Source organism: Seriola lalandi, unplaced genomic scaffold (assembly GCF_002814215.2).
Source record: "Seriola lalandi dorsalis isolate HSWRI2012SDOR001 ecotype SW California unplaced genomic scaffold, Sedor1 jcf7180002054746, whole genome shotgun sequence".
NCBI classification, from domain to species: Eukaryota; Metazoa; Chordata; class Actinopteri; order Carangiformes; family Carangidae; genus Seriola; species Seriola lalandi.
In genome coordinates this window covers 19,692-28,759 of record NW_019525299.1, presented here as the reverse complement: position 1 = coordinate 28,759, position 9,068 = coordinate 19,692, and the positions used below count along the sequence as shown (strand labels likewise).

The window sequence follows — 9,068 nt, the reverse complement described above, 5'->3', positions numbered from 1 at the left end:
GTGTGTGGACAGGTGACCCCGTTGAGCTCAGGTTCTGGCAGGAGTCCAGTGTGACGGCTGATCAGGTGAAGCCGGACCAATCCAGCGGTCTGGCGGTGGAGACGACGGCGTTCGTGCTGCTGACGGTGCTGCTCAAGGTGCTTCACCCGTTCATGTGTTTCTGTCCATGTCCAACCCGGTGTCAGGACCCGGGACCTGACTGTTGTCATGACGACACCTGTGACACCGAAGTGTCAAAACAATGAATCAGTTTTCAGTGAAGCTTGATTCGTTCGGTCAAAATCCCGTGACCAATGACGTCTCTTTGTTTCACACACACCCACGTGTAGCGATGAAACCGGTTCCAGACTTTATCACGGTAGAAATGCCACGTGTTAGTGTGGTTAACTACGGTGGTTAACTACGGTGGTTAACTACGGTGGTTAATTTAGCGTTTTGACCAATAAGCACTTTTCTTCAGAAGCTAAAAGGTTGCTGTCGTCCATTGTTGTCTGCGTTTCCACGACGACCTAAAGTCCGGTGCCGTATGGAAAAGCAATAGAGGTAAATGCACTACAGCTCCGGGCCAGTAGGTGGCGGTAAGAAGAAGATGAAGGCTACACAACATATATACAACTGGTCCGGTTGGAGCCACTCAGGTTGTTATTTGTTTTTTTGTAGTTGTGTTTCAGTTTCTTGCGTGTAACGTGGCGTGCACGATGTTGAGCTGCCTCAACCTTGCAGATATTTTGGCGAACACCTTTTCGTGACGGGACACCGCTTCCAAAATCCTAAAGAGTTAGCAAGGCTTGGACCTCGCCGTCTGTCCATCTGTCGGAGGCTTTCTTCTCCGTCTCGCACCACAATGAAATAAAACGAATCAAAACAAAACAGACGCGACCAATCAGAAATGTTCAGCAGTGCAGACCACACCCCCAAAGTTCCTGAGCCTTCGGAAAGTACTACCCCCCCGACCAGGGACTTTTTTGCGGGTCGATCAGTTACCCCGGAACTAAATTTAGACCTGGTTCCTGCGGCGGAGACGCAGGAACCAGAATCCAACGCACTCACATTAGGTTCTGTACGGCATCAACCAGCAGCAGTGTCTCAGAGCTCGTTATGTGTCAGGTCAAACATGGAGGAGGCCGTGACGGCGCTGCTCCACAGGTTTTTTACACCAAAGTGAGCAGGTAGAACTGATTCAACTTTGGTGGTCAAAGGTCAAAGGTCAAGGTCACAGTGACCTCAGAAAACACAGAAATTACGACAAAATTGTCGGTGTTTAATATTTCATGACTCTGGAGGAGGAGGTGACTCTAGTTCCATCATATTTCTTCACATTGTTATAGGAGATATTTTATTTTATTTATTTTTTTCTATTGAGGCTGTCTGACCTGCAGCACCTGTTTTATCTTTGTTTACATTTCTCTTCTCCTGACATTGTTCATTGTCATGCATCAAAACACCACAGCTGATTCCTGGTATGTTGAAAACCAGATTCGGACTCTGATTGTTAAAAATCTGTTTGTGCGACTGTTTCATTCACGAGAACAAACCCAGTTCTGTTTGTGTTAAAGGGGCAGACCCAGTATGCCAGACCCATCGTGACCTGGCTGACCCAGGATCAGCACTACGGAGAGGCTTTCTACTCTATACAGGTACACACACACACACACACACACACACACACACACACACACACACGTTGTCCTTTCTTCTGGTGACCTTTGGCCTCTCTCAGGACACAGTTCTGACTCTGGCGGCCTTGACTGAGTACACCAAAGCCATCAGGCGAGCCACCCTCGATCAGGAAATCAACATGCGCTACAGCAAGGCTAAGAACGGAGCGCTGGGACACACCTGGCTGACCCAGAGCCGATCTGTGGCCACGCCCATCAAGGTGAGACGGTAGTTGTAGTCTGACGGAGGTCAGTTTACAAAACCTTCCACTGAGCTTCGCTTCTCTTACACCTGTTTCTTTTCCTCCAAGGTGACAAAAGCTGATGACATCATCGTGTCCACGAATCATGGCACGGGCGTGTCAGTCGTGAAGGTGGGAGTGGCTTCATTCAGTTTGATTGACATTTATCTCAGTGAAACGTCCCTTTAACTCGTCCTGACTGTGTCTCCAGCTGAAGACGGTTTATTACAGGTCCACCGCGTCCACGGAGAGGTGTAACTTTGACACCAGCATAGAGATAGTCGGCACCGACGTCTCCGAGGGTAAGTACCGGTTCACCTGCACGTACCTGTCTCTGTACCTGTGCTTCCACCTGTCTGTTCACAGATGACATTTGTGCTCCTCCCCCTCAGATCTCAGTCTGAGTGCTCCTCACCTGGTCGCCTGTGCAAAGTAACTGAAGCTCACTGACTAATATTATAAAAATATTCATAAAAATAAAGTGATTTCAGGTCGTCTGTCCCCTCAAAGCCAAAACATGTGTGTGTGTGTGTGTGTGTGTGTGTGTGTGTGTGTGTGTGTGTGGGTGTGGGTGTGTGTGTGGGTGTGTGTTACAGGTATAAACCTCTTCCTAACGAGGTGAACACAGATTCCAGTATGACAGTGATGAAAATCCAGCTGCCGACAGGTTTGGAGGCGAACATAGACGACCTGAGACAGGTGAACTCTCCGCCACAATCCAACAGCTTTAGTGTGTAAACAGAGACTGAGGTTTCCCGCCTCCGTGTGATGAATTCACCTGGATGTTGTTGTTCAGTTCAGAGACTTGGACGAGCCGCTCATCTCCCACTACGACCTGAAGGGAAACACCGTGGTCATTACGATGGACTTAGTGAGTCACACACACAACAAAACATCCTGATCCAGGTACACACACACGTATGTATGTGTCTATGTATATACATACATGTACCTTTATACATACATACTTTACATATATAGTCTAGTATACAGATATACAGATATACTTCCTTCTTTCTGTTCTTCCTATTTATTGTTGGTATAGTTGGTATTTGATTTATTTATATTACAGATAGATGTATGTACAGTATATAACCTGTCGGGTGTCGGATGTCGGGTGTCGGATGTCGGGTGTCGGGTGTCGGGTGTCAGGTGTCAGGTGGTTCGTGTGATTGACAGTTTTCTCAGCCTGAGTGAACATGAAACCTGACACGCTGAAGATCCAGAGAGACTGGAACGTTTGTACCTGTGGTCTCACCTGGCTGTGATGAGCTGCTTCACACAGGTGTTGTGACCTTCAATAGACGAGACGTAAGTTTGATTTGTTGTGTTTCGCCATCAGGTTCCCTCTGACGTCTTCCTGTGCGTTGGTTTTCGGGTCAGGACTGGGTTCAAGGTGAGCGGAGCCAGCGAGTCACTGTTCCAGGTTTACGAGCCTCTGGACAAAGGTGAGAGTAACAACCTGCAGTGCATCCTGGGATCTGTAGTCTTTATGGGGGGGGGCACACACACTGACGGAGAACCCTCAGAGAACCTGTTCTCAGCAGTGTGGAGGTCAGGAAAAGAGAAACGAATGAAAAGGACTGAGAAACATAACGTCTATAGCAGTGGTTCCCAAGCTGTGGTCCGGGGCCCACTCGTGGGTCGCCAAGGTTTTGCAAGTGGTCCGACAAATCATTTGCAAAACAGAACAATTTTAAAAATATAGATTTTTTAAAAATATCTTTAAACAAAATGATCATTAAGCATTAAAATTAAATTATGACGATCTGACGTCATAATTCTGTTCTCGTTGAAGTTAATTCAGATTTTATAGTTTATAATCGACAGATACTGAGAGTTTTCTTTCTTGCCGGGAGTCAGACTTCCTCTCTGGACTCTGGACGTCACGTCTGTTTTATTTCTGGAGGTTTGAGCAGTTTATTGTTTTACAGTCACATGTTGTGGATTTAGATTTTTTTTTTAGACCAAATACTTTTATTGTAATTATTGTATTATAATATATTTTCCTCCGTACCGCAGACTAACACAGCCAGCGTGCCAAGAAGGTTTTAAACAACGAGTAGCTCGGACTGCAGGGAGATCAGATTCACACAAAACATGCCTCAGCAGTAAGTGAGTAATGATGGTTCTCTTGCAGGCAGCATGTGCACCAAGCAGTTCTCCAGCCAGGAGCAGCAGCTGCAGCGCCTCTGTCTGGGAGTCGAGTGTCAGTGCCTGACAGGTAAACTTCACCGCCGGCTCCTTTTTCATGTTTTATAAAGAGCAATAACAGAAATACTGTCGATGTTTCTGGTCCAAAACTCTCCCGACGGGCCCCGCCTCCGCCTCTGATTGGCTGAGAGTGGCTGTCTCTGACATCACTGCAGCATCATCAGGAGTCAGAACAGCTGCTGGTTGATGAGATGTTTGACAGATAAAATGAATTATTATTGTTATTGAGTATTTATGACTACAGCTGAAACTTCCTCCATGTTTCTATAAAGCAGGAAGTTGATTTTCAGACGTGACCTCTGGGACAGGGGGCGGAGCCTCCTGGGGCCGGTTTCACAAGGATATTTCAGACTGGTCTGTGGAGTTGGTTCAGATCAGTCTGGTGTCAGTCAGACTGATTCACAAAAACAAAGACTGACTGGTTTTAAGACAGAAACATTAGACACTTTACCCCCAGACTAGCTCGGGTCTACGATCAATGTTACCACGGTAACAATCAGTGACACCTGCTCTGACCAGTAGCGCCCAACAACAAGAAACAGGAACACATGGCTCATATGTGTGGTTTGCTAACGTTGTTTTGGCGAGTGCAACAAGAAGAGAAAGAGTTTTTTGAGACGGTGGCCATTTTTGTTTTTTTTTATTGTTTCAGTCTTCACTGAATTTCCAAAGTAAAACTTCCTGTAGCTGTTCACAAACAGGCCAATAGCTTTAGACGTAGCGCTTATTCAACCAATTTCTCTTTGACTTTGTTAAAAAAAAACTGAAAATAGAAAAACTGATTTCAAAATAAAAAGTGTTGTGTCCATGTAGTTATTCCCGATATACATGATACAAGTTAAAGATATCTGGGATTCTGTTTTTATAATCGTTGGAGGCCAGAATCATAATTGAAAATAAAATTTGATTAATTGCCCAGCTCTATTTAGACGTTTGAAGTCTGACTTTATTATTATAACCAACCCAAAGTCTCTTTGTGAAACTGGCCCCTGGAGCAAAGACTGTGGTCCAGACCAAACTATCTTCTGATTAGAGTGTTGGCTAACGGCTAGCTAGTCATGTGACTCCATAGAACAGCAGAGGTTGTCTGTTTTTAACAAGCTAGCGCTACATTAGCACCTGAGATGGGGGGTCTGCAGCCCCCCTGTGAAACTGCTGCTCTAAACAAATGATGGTACACGACCACAGCAGCAGATAAGCTTCTTTATACCATTTTGTCCAAGATACATGTGATTATATATATAATGGAGAGATGGGGCAAAGACTGGAGGTCACCAGAGGTCAGATACAAACTGCCTCCACATCTGAAATAAAACCTCGGTGTGAAGATTATCTGCTGAAACCTTCATGCTGGATCATCAGACGCAGAGCTGCACCTGCTCAACTATTTACTTGTAACTGTCTGTTGATCAGCTGCCTGTGCTGCATACAGAGGAAACATGGACCTGACTCTGACAGTGGCCAAACGCATGAGCGAGACCTGCCAGCCGCACATCAGCTACGGTGAGAGAGCGACCAAATACAAAAATAATACTAAATATTTCACCTCCTGGTCCAAGGATTTCAAGGTTTTCAAGGAGCAACTTCAAGATATGAGGAGTCATTAAATGAGCTATATGTCAGTTTTCTCTGTCGCTGAATGTGGTTTCTTGGCGGGAGAAGGTGGTGGTGATGGTCACATGACAAGAGCTTCAGCCATTGTTGCATTTACAAGACGAGGTTATAATACGTCCTCTGCGCAGCTACGTGTTCGTGGCAGACTGGACGCTGCAGTGAGTAAATGGCTGTCAGTGCTAATTCTAGCTCTGTAGCAGCAGCAACACTTGCTGAACGTGTACAGTTCTCTAGCTGAACTCAGACTGTCAGGTAGGTCAAAGAAACAGACCAACACTTTACAGAAAAACAAAATGAGAATGTTTTAGACATTTTATTTGCATTTAAATGATTTAAATGGTTCAGTTTCTTGTAACTTGGATTTTATTTGTGGTCGTGAGAAGAAGAAGAAAGGTGAGTAGACAGACAGTCAGACAGGTTGTAAACAAACCAACAGGTGAGACAGTAAAATTATTACCTGAACTGTGTCTTTTCAACCGAGATAAAACAGATAAAAACATTCTGTTTCCTCCCTGCAGCCTTTAAGGTGGACGTGAAGTCTTCAGCAGCAGAAGGAGACTTTATGACCTACACAGCCACCGTAGTTGAAGTCATGAAGAACACAGATAAAAGTGAGACACAGCTACGTTTACGTTTTAAAACTCATCTTCACCACATTTCCTGAAGGTCACACTGTCTTGTCTCATGTCCTGCAGCGTTTGACGAGGTGCGTTCACGTACGGAGGTGGACCTGGTAAAAAAGGCCACCTGCAGCGCTGTGGACATCCAGATCGGCAAACGGTACCTGGTGATGGGAGCCAGCGGGTCAGAGGTCACGCTCAGCACCGGCTCTAAGTCAGTGTCTCTCTACCTCTCTCTCACCTGTAGTTCTTCCTGTGTGACCTCACTCTGACCCGCTGTGTTGTGTTCGTATCCTGCAGGTTTCGTTTTGCTCTGGACTCGGAGGCCCTGGTGGAGCTGCTGCCGACAGACTGTAATTCTTCTCCTGACTGTGCAGACTTCATTTCCCTGCTGGAGGAGGTTTCTTTAAAGCTGCTGTTAGAAAACTGCCAGGACTCATCGTAACTCTGCAGCAGAACAGCTTCACTGCACTTTTTAACGTAATACTCATGAGAGCTGTGTGGATAAAGATAAACCTACACTGATAAACAGGAAACACATGACCACAGTGAACTGTACAGACAAATGTAGCTTTATTCGCTTAACAATCACAATGTAAATGGATTTTATTTCTCCTTTTTCAAACTGTGCCGTCATTTATAATCTGCCAGTAAAGATGTAAAGAAGTGTCGTCTCTGTCAGTGTGTGTTTAATGACCTTCTTTATATTTACCCTGCTATACATGACGGTTACATTACATCCCCAGACAACCAGGAAAAAGTTTTTGGAGGATCTGAAATAATAACTGATATTCTGCTTCAGTGCTGAAAATGTGAGATTAATCGAATTATTGACCCAAATGATACAGAGGAATTAAGCCTCCGTCTGTTTTTGTTTTGTTTTGTTTCTGTTTAGGAGACATGAAGTGTATTTTTTAAATTGAAAATGTATGGGCACATCATACATATGAACAAGCATAAACATGGTAAATAGTTCATCAGAACAAATATATTAACAAATAAACAGTTTAACAACCAAAGGAAAATTAAAGATCAAAGAAATAAAAGTATATAATGTATATGAGGGTATAATGTTAAATGAAACTATTATAATGTAAGCAAGCATTATATGTCTTAATTGCTTTTCTATTTGTACTTCTAGAAATGGTAGATATATATTTTTCAATTTCTAAAATCAGGAAATAATGTTTTATCATTTGAAAACTTACTCTTATGGATGTGTGAAATTTTGCAGTTTGAGTATTTCGGTCATGGAAACTGAATATTACATACTCCCATTTTAGGGATAAATTATTACAAACTCTGGACGTAATAAAATCAGTCAGTTCCTTCCAAAGGTTCCTGGATGCAGTTCCAAAATAAATCTGTAATAGTCTCAGTTAGTGAATTGATTGATTGATCTTCACTGTTTTATACAGAAACATGAAAACATGTGACTTTCACAACAGACTCTGAACAAGTGATCATACGCTTACGCTGCCTTCGCGTGATGTCGGAAACATCACGACTATCCTTTTAGCGCACATTAAACTTCGTGGTCAACGACCCGAAATAAAAACGATCCTTTATAGACACAGCCGAAGACTAACACTGAATTTTATTAAAGACAGTCGTATGATCACTGTGGTGTGTGTGTGTGTGTGTGTTCTGTTTTCAAAGAACCAGCAGATCTCTCAGGGAGGGACTAAGGTGAGGCATATGCGAAAAGGTGGGGAAAATACGAGTTTAATAACAGTCCCTGAAGGCACCACCCACCTGCGGCTGCTGCTCGGTTTGAACAGACGGAGGATTTTGTGGAAACTGCTCGTTGTTTTTGCTTTGTGCTCAAACATGTCCGTGTTTTCCAGGCGGTTGTCCCCGAGCTGTCGACACCGTTTTAACGGTATTCAACCGGCGGCTTTGTGTCGGCGGGTTGCCATGGAGACGGAGGATTAACGATCCTCAACCTGGCTAACGTTAGCAAAGGTAAAGTCACCGATAACCGTCCCGTTTTGTCCCGTTTGTCTCTCGCGTTTCCAGGACGACGGTTGGAAACTCAGCCTGAACTAACTAGCTAATTAACTAACTTACTAACTAACTGAAGTTACCACCGGTTAAAGGAAGCGTTTGGTTTCTATGGTGACCGAAGAATGACGCGCTAACCAGGCTAAAGCTAATTATCTGAAAACTTAAGACGGTTAGCTGGTTATGTGGTTGATGGGTTAACTAATTACAGACTAGTTTAGTTTGCGAGTAAACTAACTTAACTTTACAGCGCTGCTTTTATCTGACATCTGTGCAGGTAGATAGATCTTTACACACAAAGTTTATAAAAGATGCTGTTATTATAGGCTTAGAGGAAATCGATCAGTCAAATCAATCGGCAACTATGTTGATAATCGATTAATAATTTTTCGTGCAAAAATAACAAATATTCCGATTTCAGCTTCTCAAATTTGAACTGTTTCTTTTAAATGAACATCAATAATTTGAGTTAATTAATATTTCTAGTTAATTTTTGCAAACCAAACAATCACTTAAGATGTGTATAAGAGACAGGTCCTGCTCTCTGGCCTGAAGATGGAGGAGCAGAGGGAGGTGGAGGGAGGCGCAGACTCTCAGGACAACAGAGGAGGTAGAGGAGGAGGAAGAGGAGGAGAGGAGGTAGAGGAGGGGGAGGAGGAGGAAGAGGAGGAGGAAGAGGAGGAGAGGTAGAGGAGGAGGAGGAGAGGAGGTAGAGG

At 44.0% G+C, this 9,068-nt stretch overlaps 2 protein-coding genes across 2 annotated transcripts in view; both read left to right on the top strand.

The window, feature by feature from the left end:
- The window catches only part of c5 (complement component 5), a 25,491-nt gene extending 18,472 nt beyond the window's left edge, over positions 1–7,019 (top strand). The window contains exons 29-42 of the mRNA XM_023424610.2: positions 13–137; positions 1,557–1,637; positions 1,721–1,879; positions 1,970–2,032; positions 2,112–2,202; positions 2,293–2,332; positions 2,497–2,599; positions 2,697–2,771; positions 3,243–3,348; positions 4,041–4,124; positions 5,528–5,617; positions 6,247–6,339; positions 6,424–6,562; positions 6,649–7,019. Coding sequence (XP_023280378.2) covers positions 13–137; positions 1,557–1,637; positions 1,721–1,879; positions 1,970–2,032; positions 2,112–2,202; positions 2,293–2,332; positions 2,497–2,599; positions 2,697–2,771; positions 3,243–3,348; positions 4,041–4,124; positions 5,528–5,617; positions 6,247–6,339; positions 6,424–6,562; positions 6,649–6,793 — 1,394 coding nt within the window. The 3' untranslated portion in view covers positions 6,794–7,019. The remainder of the gene's footprint in view (positions 1–12; positions 138–1,556; positions 1,638–1,720; positions 1,880–1,969; positions 2,033–2,111; positions 2,203–2,292; positions 2,333–2,496; positions 2,600–2,696; positions 2,772–3,242; positions 3,349–4,040; positions 4,125–5,527; positions 5,618–6,246; positions 6,340–6,423; positions 6,563–6,648) is intronic.
- Positions 7,020–8,892: 1,873 nt separating this feature from the next.
- Positions 8,893–9,068, top strand: part of LOC111668545 (centriolin-like) — a gene marked incomplete at its 3' end in the record, with an annotated part of 5,553 nt that continues 5,377 nt past the window's right edge. The window contains exon 1 of the mRNA XM_087178854.1: positions 8,893–8,962. Coding sequence (XP_087034980.1) covers positions 8,908–8,962 — 55 coding nt within the window. The remainder of the gene's footprint in view (positions 8,963–9,068) is intronic.